The 18,223-nt window shown below is 43.7% G+C and overlaps 1 protein-coding gene across 2 annotated transcripts in view; it reads left to right on the forward strand.

Moving 5' to 3' along the window:
- The first annotated feature begins 6,676 nt into the window (after positions 1–6,676).
- The window catches only part of RIMS3 (regulating synaptic membrane exocytosis 3), a 62,918-nt gene continuing 51,371 nt past the window's right edge, over positions 6,677–18,223 (forward strand). For both annotated transcript variants that reach the window (XM_083625325.1, XM_083625327.1), the window contains exon 1: positions 6,677–7,181. In XM_083625325.1, the coding sequence (XP_083481451.1) occupies positions 7,125–7,181 (57 nt within the window). In that variant the 5' untranslated portion in view covers positions 6,677–7,124. The remainder of the gene's footprint in view (positions 7,182–18,223) is intronic.

The raw sequence follows: 18,223 nt of genomic DNA on the forward strand, positions 1-18,223 counted from the left end.
TTCCTCGGGGAAAGCGACAGGGCAAACAGAAGAGTGGATGGGACCATACTTAGCATGGCAAACTTCAGGCTTGCCAGATCTACTTTTTCTTTTTTACTAGAATCTGTCATGGACTGTTTGGATGCAGAGGGAGACAACTGAGGGAAGTAGGCTCAAAGGTCAGGGTGTGGTGGTCGGACAACGGTGAGTGGTGAGAGCGAGAAGACTGGGAGGAAAAGGTTTCAGAAGCTGAAGAGGTCACAGGACTTAGTGAGCTGGAAGAGTCTGTGGCAGAGAGAAGTCCAGAATCGGAGGCAGAAGCTGAAGCAGGAGCGTGAGATGAGGGAGGCCATGAGGTAGAGATGAGTCAGACTGGTGAAGAGTCATGGTATCTCCCTCTCCTGCTGCAACAAGCTGCCCTCCCCCTTGTCTCCCAGAACCAGAAGAGGCAGGAAAAAGGCAGAGGAGGCAGGGACTTTCAGTCTCCACTTTCACGGAGGAACTCATGGTTTTTAATGCTAAAAATGAGTTTCAAAAGGGTTGTGATAATCTTATAGCCATAAGATGTTCTTTTAAAACTTCAATAATGAGTTATTAAAATGTGACACCAGAGGGCGCTGCATAATTTCCCCTTTCAAATAAGTGGGTAGACCGTGTAGAAAAGGAAGCGGGGGAAAGAGAATGCCTTAATGTTTAGAATATCAAAAACATTGTTCTAAGAATGTTTAAAGAGTGAGTATAGATCCAGCCAGGAAATGTGCTGCTCTGCTCCTTAGGCCTGACAATCAAGTCTGTGGAGATTGTGTTTTTGCTAATAAAGAATCAACTCCATCTTTTAACTGTGTGATTACTGACTGGCATGCTCCTGTGACAGAACCACAAGATCTACCAACCAAAGCAAGAAGTAAAAGAATTAGGTGGTCTGTGAGCACATTCTGAGACTCAGAATTTATTTTCAGTACCAGAAGTTTGTTGAAACCCAGACTCCTAGTTAGTCCATGCTTCAACAGTCTAATTTGGTATGCAGGGGAAATGATATTTTTGATGCCACTGCAAAATGTCCAGAGATCTGCCAGTAGATCCTAGTCTATTTTTGGTCCCAACCTGCAGGCTATGAAAAGTTTCCGACCCTGCTTAGCAGCCTGGGCAGAACTCAATCTGGAAAGGCAGGGATACTGGACTGTGGCCAAATGCAAAGTAGCTGGCACACCCAAAGCAGGGTTGAACTTCTTGTTTATGAGCCATGTCTTTAGCAGCCATGCTTTCTTTTCCCCACACATGTGGTGTAACATGTGACCATGGTTTTGGGGAAATGGCCTGGCAGGGTAAGTTTCCTGCTAGAAAGCAACTAAAATGGAATTTATTAGATGCACAGACACCTCCACAGTGGCGGAGCTACCTGCTCCGGCACCAGGAGCATGTACATCTGGGGGTGTGGCTGGCGTACATCCCAGGGGGCATGGCGCACATCGGGGGGGGGAGTGGCAAGTGGTCACGTCCTGGGGCGTGTGTGGTGAGCAACCCAGGGGTGCGCTGCGAGCGCCGAGCATCCTGGGGGGCACGGGCAGCTGTGATAGCACCCCCTGGGATGGCACCCGGGCGGACCACCCCCATTCGTCCACCAGTGCACCTCCAGAATGTCACAAGTTGACTCTGCACTATGCAGGAGATCTGTGCATGTCTGAGACCAAACAGGTGCTTCAGGTTTCACTTTGGAGCTTGAAATGGCTGCCCTAGAAGCCATTGGCTTCATTGGAAATTAATTTGGAAGCTTTGGTAGAACCTGGGAGGGTAAAGATCTAGGTTAAATCCCCCCCCCAAAAAAAAATAATGCAGAGGGAACCTTATTTCTACTATCTCAGTTGCTGAGAAAAGTCTCCTACTGTAAAATAAGATTATGCAGCATGCTAACATTTCTCCATCCCTTTCATTTCGTATGTTTGTCCTTGTGCGTCGAAGGGGACCCATAAATTAATACATGTATGCCATCTGTCCAGAGGCAGCATCCAGACCTACCTTTTAGCCACCTGCATCACCAGCTCTTCAAACACTCCAGATCAGTTCACAGATCGTTGATGGGCTTTGGAGTCAAGCCTATCAAGGAAGCCCTCCTTGAATCCTCTTAAGACATGTCTCAGAAGGCTAATCCTATTAAAGCCATGCCGTTTCTTTTGCAGAGAACCAACTGACAGTGATCACTGCCAGGAAGTGGCAAAGATCCAGCTTCTCTCAAGCTTTAAAAGAATGATTTGCATCAAGAGATTGAAAAAGATCTAAGATTCTCTGGAACTTTAGGCCTAGACAACAGTCTAGGTTTTTTCTTTTTTCTTTATTTTGATTTATGTTAGAAAAGCTGGCCCATGACATTTTGCAGCCTGAGGCGAAGGACCTACCACTGTTGCTTCTTCTGCGCACTGATCCCATATACAAGAGCTGAGCAGAGTCTGTAAGACTCTGAAGTTTAAAACAGTTGTGGAGTACTTGTGTTCCTCCAGATGTTCCTATCAGGGCAAGTGGGTGGGCCTTTTTCCAGCTCTCTTTGCTAGATGCCACACCCTCCTTGGAAGGGGAACGATAGGCCATGGTGGCTGGGTACATGAGAGTTGTGTGTCTGAGCTTTTGGAGTGAGGCTCAGATTTCCAGACACACAGGCATGTCTGTTCTGTGCCAGACTTTCAGCTCCAGGGAAATCTTTAGCATATGCGTTGCCGGGGTACAAAGATCCGCCCAGAGCCCCCAACTCTAACAAGCACCACCACTGTGAATGACAAGTGCCATCGTTGAGTCTGAAAAGCGGCACCATTGTAAATGACAAGCGCCGCTGCTGGCGCGGCACATCTTTGGTAAATGAGCGCACATAGTCAAAAGTCCTTTAGTGAAACAGTAGGTATACATTTCGGTAATACCTAGGTATTACCTAGGTATAAACTACTAGGTATATAGGTATATATTACCTGGGTATATACCAAGGTATTACCTAGGTATACAGTGGTACCTCGGGTAAAGTACTTAATTCATTCTGGAGATCCGTTCTTTACCTGAAACTGTTCTTAACCTGAAGCACCACTTTAATTAATGGGGCCTCCTGCTGCTGCCGCGCCGCCAGAGCACGATTTTCTGTTCTCATCCTGAAGCAAAGTTCTTAACCTGAAGCACTATTTCTGGGTTAGCGGAGTCTGTAACCTGAAGCATATGTAATCGAGGTACCACTGTATATACCTAGGTATATATGTATTTTGTTTTTCTAGCTTGATCAAAATTATTTATTATTTCATAACAGGTAGATGGTTAAGAGCTTAGGTGGCTTCACCGGCGGGTGCCTTGCACCCCCCAGAATTCGGTGCCCGGGTGCTCTGCACCCCTTGCACCCCCGGGTAAAGATGGCCCTGTTTAACTCCCTTGGAAACCTAATGGGGAAGCAAGATCTGCTGGGGTGTTAATTCTACGAGCCCCTCCATACTATGCTCAGGGTGTATATATGTGTAACTGTTGGTCTCTGTTGACTATTCCAAGGAAACTGAATCCTGAGGAAGCACAGGAACCCCAGGAGTTTCTTGCTGATTAGAGGTTGGAGCGCCTGTTTGCATCTTTTATCTAACTTTCAAACTCTTGTGGCATATATTGTTCAATGTTTTTTTTTTTTTTTTAATATAATATTTTTATTTTTCCATATAAACACAATACAACAAACATAAACATACAAAAACAAAAACAAAACAAAAAACATGTATCATTTCATATCCTAATTTCATATCCTATCTTCCCCGACTTCCTCATGCCTCCCCTTTCTGTATTCCAAATTCTTATTGATTGTTCAGCAAATCTTCCCTTATTTTAATTTAAATTTAGGCTATTCTTCCTTATTCTCCTTGTCTTAACCATTACTAATAGTAACCATTTACTTTCCAGTCCAACATCATTCTAACTTTCATTAACTTTGTAATATTTCTTTAAATAGTCCTTGAATTTTTTCCATTCTTCTTGCGCTGCTTCTCTTCCCTGGTTTCGGATTCTGCTCGTCATTTCTGCCAAGCCCATATAGTCTATCACCTTCATCTGCCATTCTTCCAGTGTGGGTAGTTCTTGCGTCTTCCAGTACTTCGCAATGAGTATTCTAGCTGCTGTTGTAGCATACATAAAGAAAGTTATATCCGTCTTTAACACCCCTTGGCCGACAATACCCAAGAGAAAGGCCTCTGGTTTCTTGGGGAAAGTATATTTAAATACCTTTTTAAGTTCATTATAGATCATTTCCCAGAATGCCTTAATCTTCGGGCAAGTCCACCAAAGATGAAAAAATGTACCTTCAGTTTCTTTACATTTCCAACATTTATTGTCAGGCAAATGGTAAATCTTTGCAAGCTTGACTGGGGTTATGTACCAAACTATATATCATTTTCATAATGTTTTCTCTTAAGGCATTACATGCCGTAAATTTCATCCCGGTGGTCCACAACTTTTCCCAATCAGCAAACAAAATATTATGACCAATGTCCTGAGCCCATTTAATCATGACCGATTTAACCGTTTCATCTTGTGTATTCCATTTCAGCAGCAAATTGTACATTTTGGACAAATTCTTAGTACTGGGTTCTAACAGTTCTGTCTCCAATTTTGATTTTTCCACCTGGAAGCCAATTTTACTGTCCAGTTTAAACGCTTCATTTATTTGATGATAGTGGAACCAGTCTCTCACCTTCCCTTTTAATTTCTCAAAACTCTGCAATCTCAATTTGTCCCCTTCCTTTTCCAAAATTTCCCAGTATCTTGGCCACTTGGACTCCATATTTAACTTTTTAACTGCCTTAGCTTCCATTGGCTGTTCAATGTTTTTGTACATTTTATGTGCTATATTTATTTATTTCTCATAGCTGCTTTGACTAGAATGTTTCAGAAAAGTTCAGTAAGACAAATATATGTTATGATCTTCATAAAGCATTTTCCAGGAAAGGAATATCCTGCTCATGCATGGTTTTGGCAAGGGCGCTAAAAAATACACAAATAGTTAATAGTTTCTCCTTCTGGCCCATACAGGAAGGGCAGAACAAAGTCTGGCCGGAATTGAGGGATTTGCAGCTGGGCCAGCTGTGAGGAATTAATTAATTGATCTCCGGTCACATTGTGGACAAGGAGACCTATGGGGAGCTGAAAGATGGCCTGCAGGGCTCCACTCCTCTTTTCTTAAAAGGGGCTTAGCTCTAAGGAATGTTTTCTGAGTAAGCACAGCATCCTTGAAAACCCAGGAAAGGAGACTTTGATTAAACATTCAAATATTGATTAAACCCTAGGAAGAACTTTTTCATGGCAAAAGCTGTTTTGACAGTGGAACAGACTCCCTAGGTGGTGGACGGCCCTAGGATCATTAGAGGCTTTTAATCAGAGGTTGGATGACCATGTATCAGGGATGCTTTAGCCGAGATTCCTGCATCGCAGCGAGTTGAGCTAGATGACCCTTGAGGATCCCTTCTGAGTCTACAACAATAAAGTTTAAATTCAAATGGTATTTATCAACCTGGCTTAGATTTGGAGTTGCCAACGTTTCAACCAGCGACTCTAGTTATGAGCTTCGTAGCAGGTAGTGATAGATAATGTTAGTGGGTGTTAACATTTCTTTTTGTGTTTGGAATGCTTCAGCTCGTGATATTCTTGCAGACAAAGTTTCTGATAAAGGCACAAGGGCAGGCTAGTTTTCCACCCCCACTGAAAAACTGGCACACCCAGCCCAGCTGGCAGTGAGTGTCATTGGCAGTGTCTTGTGGAACTCTCTGCCAATAGAGATTCAGTAGGCACTTTCTGTTTCTTTTAAATGCCTGCTAAAAACTTTTTGATTCCATCAGGCTTATGCAGGCAATTAAAGAACATGTACTGTATTTCCATAACAGCTGGCTGAACTCCGATTCTAACTTTTTGATACTTTTTAAAATAAGTGCTTCTTTTTTTTTTTTAACAAAAAAAAAGGTGCCTGGTGCTCACCATGAAGTTGTTACAGTAAGTGCCACACTTTTAACATTTGAAAGGGAGAAAAAGGGTGCCAGTGTACCCCCAGAAAAAAGCACTGGTTTTTATTGCATGAATTTATGTATAATTGTTGCGACTCCTCATTAGTATTATTATTATTAATAGCAAAATATAAACATTTTTATAAATATTAAGGAAGCAAAACAGTCTACCCATCAGGAGCTGATCTATGTGTCAGTCAGTCAATGTTTGTTACGGCAAACAGCCAGCATATTAAACCAGAAATTCTGCATAATTCTCTACATAAACAATAAAAACGACTGATACGGGGTTTTAACAGTCAATATACTAATTAAGTGTACTTAAAATACGTGTCCAGAGGAATAAAACACCATAAAAGAATAAGAGATTTAACTAAGAACTGTAGCGGTTTATGGTGATCTATATATGTAATGCATCCTTAAGCTTTATTTGATGAGCTAGCATTTATTTAATAAGGTGATATGGTCATCCGTATATCAGGGGAAGCTAATCTAGTGCCCTGCAGATGTTTTGCATTTGCAGCTCCCATCAGCCTCTGCAGCCAGCTTGACTACTGGTGAGAAATGTAGCCTCAGCAACAGCTGGAGAGCCACAGGATTTACCACTCCTGCATTAAAGAAGGTGTTGGACTTTCCTTCATTGCTATTTTTTAAACAGAAGCTGGATGATCACCTGTCAAGGGATCTTTAGCTGTGATTTTGGCATTGCAGAGGGTTGGACTAGAGGACCTTTGGTGTGCCATCCTTCCAACCTGACACTCTATGATTCTGTGTTCCAGTCTGGTACCCAGACAACGAGAGCTGATATCCCCACTGGGCAAAAAAGGCAATTGATGATTTGCATGCTGAGATGGAAGCAACACTGCAGGGTGGGGACAGGTGTGTGTGTATGCACGCACCCAGTGTTTTCTTAACAGGAGCAGCAGCTGCATCTGAACAGCACAGCTCAGAGTAGCACCGTCCAACAGTTGGGCTTTCCCTTGCCTCCGCCCCAGCTGTGATTTCCAGAAGGGGATGCTGTGCTGCCACTGCTGAGAGAGACAGCTGGTACCCACCCCGCTCGTTTAAGGCTGCATCGTCAGATCCTGGCAAGCATCTTTCTACAACAGCAGAAGCAGGGAAAGGCTGCGAGAGACAGGTGGATGCATGCAGGAGGCAGCGGGGAGCAGCTCTTCGCCAGTGGCAGCAGGGAGAAGCGGGGAGGTGAGTAGCTACTAACAGCCGGCTCGGGCGGGGCGGGGGGGGGGCAGAGGCATTTGTTCCTATTGAAGGCGGGAGATGTTCTCTTTGCGAACAATATGGATGTTGTCTAGGAAGGGTGCGCAGCCTTCTGGTCTCCTGGGTTGTATTCAAGTGGCTGCAATTTACTCTCAGCTGTGATACTCTCAAGTTCGACAAAGGGCCAGCCTGGGTTTTAATTCAACCCCACTCCCAGCAACGAATGGACTAAAGGGGCTGGGTGGGGAATGGTGTGTGTGCATGCACAGAACTTGTCTTTTTCCTACAGGTCCTAAGGAATTCTGGGGTATGCGCTCCAGAGGGCTGTTGGTCATCAGTTCTGCAGATGTCCCCCTCCCAGTATTATGGAGGAGTGCATTATTACCCCCTCCCAGGAAAGAGTTCTGACTTTTTTTCTGTGACTGATCCTGGTGATCTTATGCCTTTTGCAGCAACCTGCCCGTCTATGCCCCATAACATGCTCCCCACCACTTGGCTCTGTGATGGGGAACATGTGGCCCTCCAGGTGTTGTTAGATGACAGCTCCCATGGCCATTGGCTATGCTGGCTGGTGCTGATGGGATCTGTAATCTAACAACATCTTTAATTTTGCTCCACAACTGGAAAAGCTTGTATCTGCTGGTTTTGCATGCTGGGTGGCTGTTCTAGGCGCAAGAGCAGAGTGAGTTAAAAACAAACATGGCAACCCAACTGGAAGTGACCATCTCTGGGGAAAAAAACCATCACCCCTGAATTGTGTGTACTTTTTACTCCAAGTGTTTCCCTGCCAACAGTGTAAAAATATGCATCACGGTGTTTCATGTTTAGAATATTTAGAATCGTTTTTCTCACAGAGACTCCTAGAAGCTTGAAATAAATAACTCATCATGCAAATTAAGGCAGTGGTCCTCCTATGCAGGTTTACTTGGGAATCGGCTCAGTGGGTATTATCTCTGAGTAACAAGGCATAGGTTTGGGTTGCATGTGTTTCTGCCATAAATTAATACCCCAAAATCTTCTACACAGTATTTTGTTTATCGTCTTACAATCACCAGTCAGGTTTGCCAACATCTTTAGTGCTTTTTGTTACAGTACCTTTGGTAACAGTTTGATCCATATGCATTGACAAGTATAAATCTCTTTAGGTGGGTTTTGATAGCTTTTTTCTTCTGTGTGGTTTTTAATGAGTAAATACTGCTTTATATACTTTTTATATTTAATTCTCTGGTTGTATTCTTGTTGTGTTCTAATATTGGGAGCCACACTGAGATAAAATTTTCTATTTTTAAACAGTGGGTAAAAATGACTTAAATATATAAATAATGATAATTTCCATGTTGTCAAGTGTTTCACTTGCTGGTTTCTATAGCTGTTATTAAAGGCAGAAGAGCATGTCAGTCCTTTTTTCCCCCCTGCTGAACTGGCAACCGTAGCCAAAGTCCAGCCAAAGTCCATTGCGACTAACTACCCAGCTAGATTTATGTAGGAATTCAGTGTTTGGAGCTTCCAACAAATTTTTCTGTCCTCAGAAATAATGGTGTGTGTGTGATTTGGATTGGGGCCTCTGTGCAAAAGGAAGCGGTCAGGTCCTGGCCCCTGTGCTAATTCCCCACATTAAAGCAGTCCATGGAACACAGGAAGACATGAACCTGTCCACTTTGGTGAGAAGCATACAGCCCAGTTATTCATGTTTGTACTTTGGAGCAAGCCTAGTAAGCTCAGTGAAGTTTATTCTTAGTAAGGCTACATAGGATTGTTGCCTTACAGTGCAGTCCTTTACATTTCCATTCAGAAGCAAGACCCATTCAGTTCAATGGGATTCTTTCCTAAGTCAGTGTGTATTGGGCTGCAACCTCTGAACTGACAATTTTAGGCAGCTTGGGATGAACTGAGTCGATGGACCATCCATACTGGACTGTGGTTTTGTTCTGTTTTGTTTTTGAATTAGTTTACACTGGGCCATCTGCACATCTTCTCATAGTGGGATTTTGTGTACAACTGCTTCTATTCCATCATAAGCACTAATCATTATGAATGCACAATAAAAATCATGTTTGGATACCCAGTGTCACTGGCGGAATGTCCTCCTGAAGTTGTTCAACAGTTGGTCTATTGAAAAACTTGACAGAACATTTGGAGAATGTTCTCCTAAGTCCACCTTCTTCAACCTAGTTCCCTCAAAATGTTCTGAGACTCCAGCTGGAAGTCAAACAACATCTGGAGAGCTACAGGTCCCCATCCTAGATCAAAGTTGTATCAAGACAAGCAGGGTTTTCCCCACCTTGCAATCTGCTAGCAGGGGAATATTTATCAGTCAGTCACTACTTGAAGGGCCATTCTGTCCACGTTCTGTTTAAATAACTGCAAGAAGGGAGACCAGGAGAGGGGCTCAAAGTGGTTAGCACCATCAGTAGTGAACAGCACCTGGGCAACTAAGTAGGCACACACAACGGATCACCTGGTTATACTCTTATTCCCCACTATGGTGAGACATATCATGTTTCTATTTAAATTATAGTAATTATTTCTAATTGAACCTATAAATTAGCCTCTTCAGTTTTTTGCAACTCTCTTTTTGTAGTGGGGTGTGTGTGAATGCACTTCCTTTTTTTATTTTGGCCGCATCTGTGACCACTCTACTGCTGCACTGTATGCAGTACCTTTGCCCTTCATAATGTTGTTTCATGCAGCTTTAACCAGATAATGAATCAGTTGAAACTCATATGATTAACTGATGGAGATTTCCTAACTGACTGAGAGCACGCTTTGCTACTGATAGATCTTGTGCCATACCTCTTTCTGGTAGCGTTGCCAGCTTATCAAGGGGAGTGGCTAAACTTGTGGAAGGTGAGGATGAAAAGTAGATCATAGAATTGTAGGGTCATCCAGTCCACCCCATGTAATGCAGGAATCTTTTGCCCAATATGAGGCTTGAACTCACGACCCTGAGATTGAGTTTCATGTTCTACTGGCTGAGTTGTGATATGCTACTTCCAGGGTCAGAGGCAGCCTGCCTCTAATTACCAAATGCCGGGGTTTAGCAGCTGGAGAAAGCTATTGTGCTCATATCCTGTTGGTGGGCTTCCTTCCCAAGGGCATCTGGTGGCCTGCTGTAAGAAGCAGGATTTAGACTACATATGCCTTTGGTTTGTTCCACCAAGGCTGCTCGTATGCTGTTATGTCCAGGAAATAGCTGGTTTGGCTGATTTTCTCAATTGAACAGCAGCCAATGCCATTCTCAGGTACTTAAAAGATTTGAGACCTATGTCCATCAGTGGCGTAGCGTGGGTTGTCAGCACCCGGGGCAAGGCAAGTAATTTGCGCCCCCTAACCCGTGGATTTTTGCCCCCTAACCCGTGGATTTGCACCCCCTAACCCTAACCCCCAGATGTTGCGCCCGGTGCGGCCGGCCCCCCCTGCACTCCCCACGCTACGCCACTGATGTCCATAGGCAGAATTTATAGAAAATTTGAATATGCTCATTTGTATTGTGGGTGCGAATTTAAAATCTAAATGTCACAGAAGGCAAGCAAACTGACTTCCCATCCAAATCACCCCAAATTAATTCTTCTTCGGTTATTTTGCACTCTACCCCCAAACCAGTTCCTTTTCCATTCATTTGCCCTAATTAATTTCCCAATGGATCCTGTTATAATTCAATTTTCTTTCCGTTGCCCCATTTTGTGCCCCCAAATCATCTCTAGATAAGGTGATCTTAAATTTATTTTCCCAAATGAATATTCTATGCAATGATTCAGATCACTGCTGCCAATTCACCACCCTGACACACACACATGGAACACTTGGGGCACATAGGAAAAGATTTGGAATCTGTGCCCCATATGATCACCCCTAACAGCACCCAGACAGGAGCTGGAGAGGTAGGAGTTAGCTGGTGAAGCTTTACATGGCATTTTCATCTGCTAACCTCAGGAGATCAGGCTGTTGTTAAAAGCACAAAAAAGCAGGGGCCGTTCAAGAAGTTGGCAAGCTTTCTTTTCATTCCATTCCTATGAGGTGCAGCCAGATCCCACACAGGTGTATCTGTAGGTAATATTCACTGTATTCAGTATGGTATGAGTTCTATGGAAGTGTCAGCCTAATCCGAAGTATGATTATTCAGAAGTAAATCCCACTGAGCTCAACGGGGATTGTTTCTTAGTAAACCTGTTTAGGATGACAACTTTGGCTAGGCGCAATCCAACCAAAAGAACTCTTAAGGCCCAGTGATTTCAGTGGAAGAGAGTTAAGCATCTGTTTCACTTGTGGAAATCAGTGGGACTTGAATTCAGGCAAATTTAAAGACATTCTTTATTTTTGCAAAGCTTTTCCCATTACACATTGATTAGGAGTGAAGAGTAAAACCCTAATAACTAAATGTCCCAGTACTAGAATTTAGCCATGGCGTTTTTATGAAAAAGTACTTATATGAGCACATACCTATCCAAACTGCCAATTCTCCACAACCAGTTTGCACAGATCAGGAAGCAAGACCGGTCATTCCAGTTCTCATCCAAACAAACTGGATCCAGAAGACTTCTTCTTCGAAATGAATCACTGAAGGTCACACAGCTGAAATTCCTGTGGGTAGACAGTTGCAGAGTAGAAATCCATTCCTACTCCACTAACTTAACAAAGCTGTATCCACAACCTTATTTTGCAGGGGTGGGGAACCAGTGACCCACAGGTCAGTGGCCCCCTATCTAGCCTGCATTGCCTCTTCCTTGTGCTGCCTGCCACCCTGTGCAGGTTTTAATCTTGAAAAAAGTATTCTACTGGATCTATTAGGAGGATTTTTTTCAAAAATACTATGGAGAATGGAGGTGTTTGCAGAAGCATCACAGCTGGGGAGGAAAAGGTTAGGCCAGGGGTCAGCAAACTTTTTCAGCAGGGGGCAGGTCCACTGTCCCTCAGACCTTGTGGGGAGCTGGACTATATATATATATATATTAAAAAATGAACGAATTCCTATGCCCCACAAATAACCCAGAGATGCATTTTAAATAAAAGCACACACTCTACTCATGTAAAAATACGCTGATTCCCAGACTGTCCACAGGCCGGAATTAGAAGGCGATTGGGTCAGATCCAGCCCCCGGGCCTTAGTTTGCCTACGCATGGGTTAGGCTTAATTTGGGGAAATAAATTTTAGGTCGCCTTATCTAGAGATGATTTGGGGGCAGAAAATGGGGCAACTCCAGAGGTCTGGTTAACAGCGAATGCAACCCTCAGGCTGAAAAATATTCCTCACCCCTGTTGCTGGGTTGAGGTGAGGAGAGGGTCCAAGAAACTTTTAACAAAGGATCAGACAGCCAGGGGTTAACAGGCTACCTTCAGCCGCCAGAAGCTCTCTTCCAATTAGCTTTAATAAGACAGCAGCAGGTCCCTTTGGGGAAATGTGGCTTGGACTAATTGGCGGCAAACTTAAATGATTTGGCCAAATGCTGGGAATGTAAAACCGATAATGGAACAGGGGTGGTGTGTGCATGTAGAGTGCACAAGGCCAAGAATGAGGAATGCAGGGAGGTCTCCTGGAGTGCCACCTTTGCATCTTTTTAAATCATTTAGTTGCTTGACCAGTAGAAATCCAACAGGTGAAGCAACCCACTTTCCACAGCTTCTCATGTCAGCCAACAAGGAAGCACATGGAACTGACACTTTCTGGTGGTTAACACAACAAAATAGAAAGAAAAGAGAGGTGTGCTGGAAGCTTTATCCTCCCTGGTCCTCAGCATGTGGGGATGCACCATGTTCTTTTAGCACTCTGCATATTCTCTGCTGCATGTAGAGTGGTAGAGCTCTGGAACCAAAAAACCCCATGGCCAAGGCTGAGTCATGGTGAGCTCTGGCTTAGCATAAACATTGTGTAAAGGTAAAGGGACCTCTGACTGTTCGGTCCAGGCGCGGGCGACTCTGGGGTTGCGGCGCTCATCTCGCTTTACTGGCCAAGGGAGCCGGCATACAGCTTCCAGGTCATGTGGCCAGCATGACTAAGCCGCTTCTGGCGAACACCATTTACCTTCCCGCTAAAGTGGTACCTATTTATCTACTTGAACTTTGACATGCTTTCGAACTGCTAGGTTGGCAGGAGCAGGGACCAAGCAATGGGAGCTCACCCCATTGTGGGGATTCGAACCACCAACCTTCTGATCAGCAAGCCCTAGGCTCTGTGGTTTAGACCACAGCACCACCCTTCCTTGGTTAATCTGGGTCTTCATCCACATTATTGCTTGAAATAACCATGTTACAATAACTGCCAGTGTGGCATCTGAATCACTCTTTCACGTGTCCATCCAGGAAATTAATCCAGCTACTCTGGATTAACACTAGTGAGGATTTGGGTGGGTACACATATCACTAGAAATATCAAGTTTCAGTGACCAGGGTGGGGGAGCAGTTTTTGTCACCCACCCACTTTGAGGCTTCAGGAAGGGGAAGGTTAGAACAGACTGTGTTGCAATTAAAATTATCTGCATAAACACACTGGGAATCGTTTTTATAGTATTGCTCCAGATCAATAACTAGAACACGGGTGATGGAAGGGATTATGCATAAATGCCTCTTGTTTTTTTCACTTCTCAGACAAGGAGGCATTTAAAGCGAACCTTCAAGGCTATGCTAAACAAGCAATTAGCCTGGCACTGTATTACATCACTCAGTGTACTGAGACGGTGTCTTGTCTAGAGTGGCTGATTTCATTAGCACCACGACAGGGCCTTGAATTATCTGAGAGATGGCAGCTTATACAGCCCAAATCCCAACAGTACTCTTTGGTGCCCTGCTCCTTAATTTCGGAATGAAAACTTTAGCATAGCTGTTCATTTATTTCAGAGCTTTTATACCCCAATTTTCCTCCAGATCTGAGCACAAGGTTGTTTGCAATATGCACCATAAATTATGAACAGTGATATAAAATACAACAGAAGAAAACCATGCATCCATTATTTTAAAAAACAGCAGCACTAAGCCTAAGCTCCAATCAGCATCGACTTCATCCTGCTCCAAACACCTGAACAAATAAATATATTTTCGCCCGTCACGTAAATATAGCTGCTGTTTTCATGAATATGTGCATTTCTAATGCACATTTTACTCCATTATATGCATTTTTGTACACATTAATTAGCTAATGAACTGCATTTCAAAGTCTGGAGGCAAGTGAATTCCAAGGGATGGCTGGGTCGTAGTCTGTGTGTGTTTCAGGAAGAGTGAATAGGGAGGTTTACCTGTAAATGCTAACAATACCAAATTTCTCCCCCATCCCTAATGTAGGGTGACCAAAAAAGAAGAAGAAAAGCAGACTGTACACCAATATTTTATCTTTCATAGTAGTGCACAAGAGAACATGAATTTAGCGCCATAAATAGAAAAATAGCCTCTTGGGGGTCCTGAACATAGGAAGCTGTCTGATACTGTCAGACCATCCAACCATCTAGCCTGGTGGTGTTTACATGGGCTGAAAGTAACTCTTTGGGAATTTAAAGCTGGAATAATTCTTCTTTTAGCATTATTCCACAAGATCCTGAGTTGGCAAGGATTAAATATGGGTCCACCTTCATCCAAGTCTGGGCTTTCTCACTGAACTATAAGCTAATTTTAATTCTTGTTTCTTTTGTTGCCAAAGGCAATAGGTTTCCATCATGCTGTAGCAAAATAATAGTAATAATAATTGACGATGAAGGGCTAGAGGGAGTAAAAGCAACAGTGCTAGAGGCTAATGACTTAATTGGAAATCATTTAGGAAACTGCAAGAAAGGTTGAAAGCAAACCAGAACACAGATGAAGTCAGTAATTCTGGTTTAGGGGTGTACAAGACTTGTTTTAGACTGGAAATTATCTTAATCTAATGGATTATTTTGTCAGATGTCTGGAAACAATCTGGACTGAAGCCAAGATTCAGGGATACTAGCATGGGCTGAAGCCATGGTTCTGCATCAGTGTACCAGGACTGGACAAATGGAGGTGGGGAGAAAAGGGACACAGCTTTGGGTGAAGAAGATGATACTCTGTAGCATCTTCCTCAGCCAGTGACCCTCCAGACATTTTGGGCCACGACTCCCATCAGCCCCAGCCAGTACAGCCAAGCCCAAAGCATCTGGAGGCACCAGGGGGCAGAAGGCCGTAGTAATGCATGCTGAAAATTGTTTGAATTTTGAACACTCAGTCTCTGCCCTAGAAATGGATGTCTTGCAATGCAGCAAAAAAAGGGTTCTGACCTATTCATTTTGTTTTAGGTGTTTTTATACCACCCTTCAATCATATTCTCAGGGAGGGATGGTGAAATAAGAAAAAAGAAAACAATTAAAATGCAAGTACATGTCTACCCAAGGCCACAGAAGTAGAAAACAGTCAGTTTTCAGATTAAAATTGTGCCTGAAAAGCTTGGAAGGGAAGGTCTTTGGAGGCTGAAAAGACATGATGGTAGGAACCAGGCAATCACCTTTGGGGAGAGCATTGGACACCTGGGGTGCCACCAACAAGAAGGCTGCCCTCTGGTAGCCTCCTGCTTCGTGTCAGATGGTGGGGCACCTGCAAGGATGCCCTCCACTGAAGATCTCCAGGAGCAGAAGAAGACACACTCTTTCAAGTTCCTTGGTCCTTAGGATTTAAATACAGTGGTACCTCAGGTTACATACGCTTCAGGTTACAGACTCCACTAACCCAGAAATAGTACCTCGGGTTAAGAACTTTGCTTCAGGATGAGAACAGAAATCGTGCTCTGATGGCGCAGCAGCAGCGGGAGGCCCCATTAGCTAAAGTGGTGCTTCAGGTTAAGAACAGTTTCAGGTTAAGAACGGACCTCTGGAACGAATTAAGTACTTAACCCGAGGTACCACTGTATCTAAAACAGCACTTTGGACTGAGCCTGGAAAAAGAATGGGATCTTGCGTAGTTCACAGGGCAGAGGTATAATGTGAACATAAGTACCTGGTCCCAGTTAAGTACTCCAGTAGCCACATTCTATGCTAACTGCAGTTTCTGAGCAGACTTCAAAGGCAGGCTCACATAGAGTGCATCAAAACAGCCTAAACTGGAGGTTACTGGAGCATGGATAACTGAGGTCAGGCTATCTCTGTTGAGATAGGGGTACATCCAACTTTTAAAAGAATATCTGCTTGTTTTTGGCCTTCTCAAACCTTAGGGCCCTTTCAGAGGGCTGATGGCCAAAACTCTACTATCCTTCACTGAAATCCTGTATTTGTGGAACCTCTAAGCAGAGGCCAAAGCAAGGAAAAGCATGGGCAGTCTCAACATTATGCACATGTCTGCTGAAGCCTTGGTGGGTCTGAATATACTGATGAGGCATGGAATTTTTCTGCATTTGAAAACCGATGCCTTGCTATCTGATTTCCCCCATGCTGACCTCACTAATTTCCCCCATTTCTAAAACACAGACACTCTTTTTGCCCCATAGGGACACCCCTCCCTCCTTGAGAGCTTCTCTTTTGTTTGTGGTAAGCACAATCTTCTCCAGGGTTTGCTGCCAGCCTTTTGGAGTTCTCCCGAAGGGAAGATTAAGTTTTGTTGTTGATGAGGCTGCAGTGCCCTAATGAAACCCAAGCACTTGCTTTGCAGAGATCAGCTTCTGCTTTGCAAGGAAGAGCAAAGTATGACTAAGAAGCCATCAAGTAAGGGCCCAGCAACTGATCTCTCTGGGTGAGGGGACGCTGCTTGATCCCTCCAACAGCTTTCCCCAGGGCAGGTGAAGGGTATTGAGGTTAGACATGGATGACCCTGTCAATTTTTGTTTGTCTCAGTTTCTCATTTTTCTAACCAGTTCTCCACATTTCCCCATCAGTTTACATATTTTTAAGTCCTCGTGGAAATTCACCAGCATTTTAATGCAAATTTCTCCACATATTCACATTTTGTATGCAATTTTGCCTAATTTAGACACTTCCTCAAAGCTTTTTTGAACATGTTACTTGGCATTGCAAAATTCAGAGAAGTGAAGTGTGAATTTCAAAGGCTGGCTGTGTTCGGTTTGTGAATCGTTTCGTAAAGTGTGAATTAAGTAGGTTTTCCTTTAAATTGAAACTGCATTGATTTTCTCCCCTCATTCCTCATTAGAGGGCTGTTGGAGATCACTGACCAGGTGGAGAGGTTGTTAGTTAGGGTTAATCTGTTTCTGGTTGTGTTAATTTCACATGTGTTTATTCATAATTACATTCCATACTTGTTTCTGCATTAATCTGTTATGTGTGTATATATATATATATATTTGTGTGTGTGTGTGTGTGTGTGTGTGTGTGTGTGTGTGTGTGTAATGTGAAAATTGTATTTAAATACCTATTTTATTACAAAACAGGTATTTAAATATAAACACATACTTTGGGATAAAGCATAAATGAGACAGAATGGATTTATAAATTGGCACATGTAAAATTGACACAGTACACATTTCATCTCAATATGTGCATTTCTAAACATACTTAATCTTAAAGTATACAGGTGGACTGGACCAGTGACTGGTTAAAGAGCTCAGTCTGTAACCAGCAGATTTGGTTTTAGGGCAGCGTGACCCAAGCAGAGAGGGTACCCAGTAAGCATGTTGTTGCTTATAGGAAGGAGCCTGACAGGGGCCGTCTTTAGCATATGTGCCGCTGGGGTGCAAAGATCCGCCCAGTGCCCCCAAATTTAGTTTAGCCACCCCAAATTGGGGGGCAATATTTGAAGCTACGGAGCAACAGAGCGACGGAGGAGGGGACAGGGACTTTCGCTCCATTGTTTTTCACTGCCGCCGATTGAGAGGGACTGATATACAGTAGTTATACATCTGCAGCCCCCTGGAATTTGGCACCGGGTGCCCCGCACCCCTTGCACCTCGGGGTAAAGACGGCCCTGGTCCTAGAGACCTCCCATCTTCCCAAAGCCTTGTGGGGGAAAACAAACCAAGGAGGCAACCCACCCTCCCCAAAATAGCCCAACGAGGGCTGAGTATGCTCTGAGGCCTGTGAACATCATCAGACACAGGACGTTGAGTGTCAGTTGGAAAAGAAAAAGGGGAAATAGAGATGGAAGAGAGG

The sequence above is a fragment of the Podarcis filfolensis genome (genome assembly GCF_964270895.1).
Source record: "Podarcis filfolensis genome assembly, chromosome: 8".
Lineage (NCBI taxonomy): Eukaryota > Metazoa > Chordata > Lepidosauria > Squamata > Lacertidae > Podarcis > Podarcis filfolensis.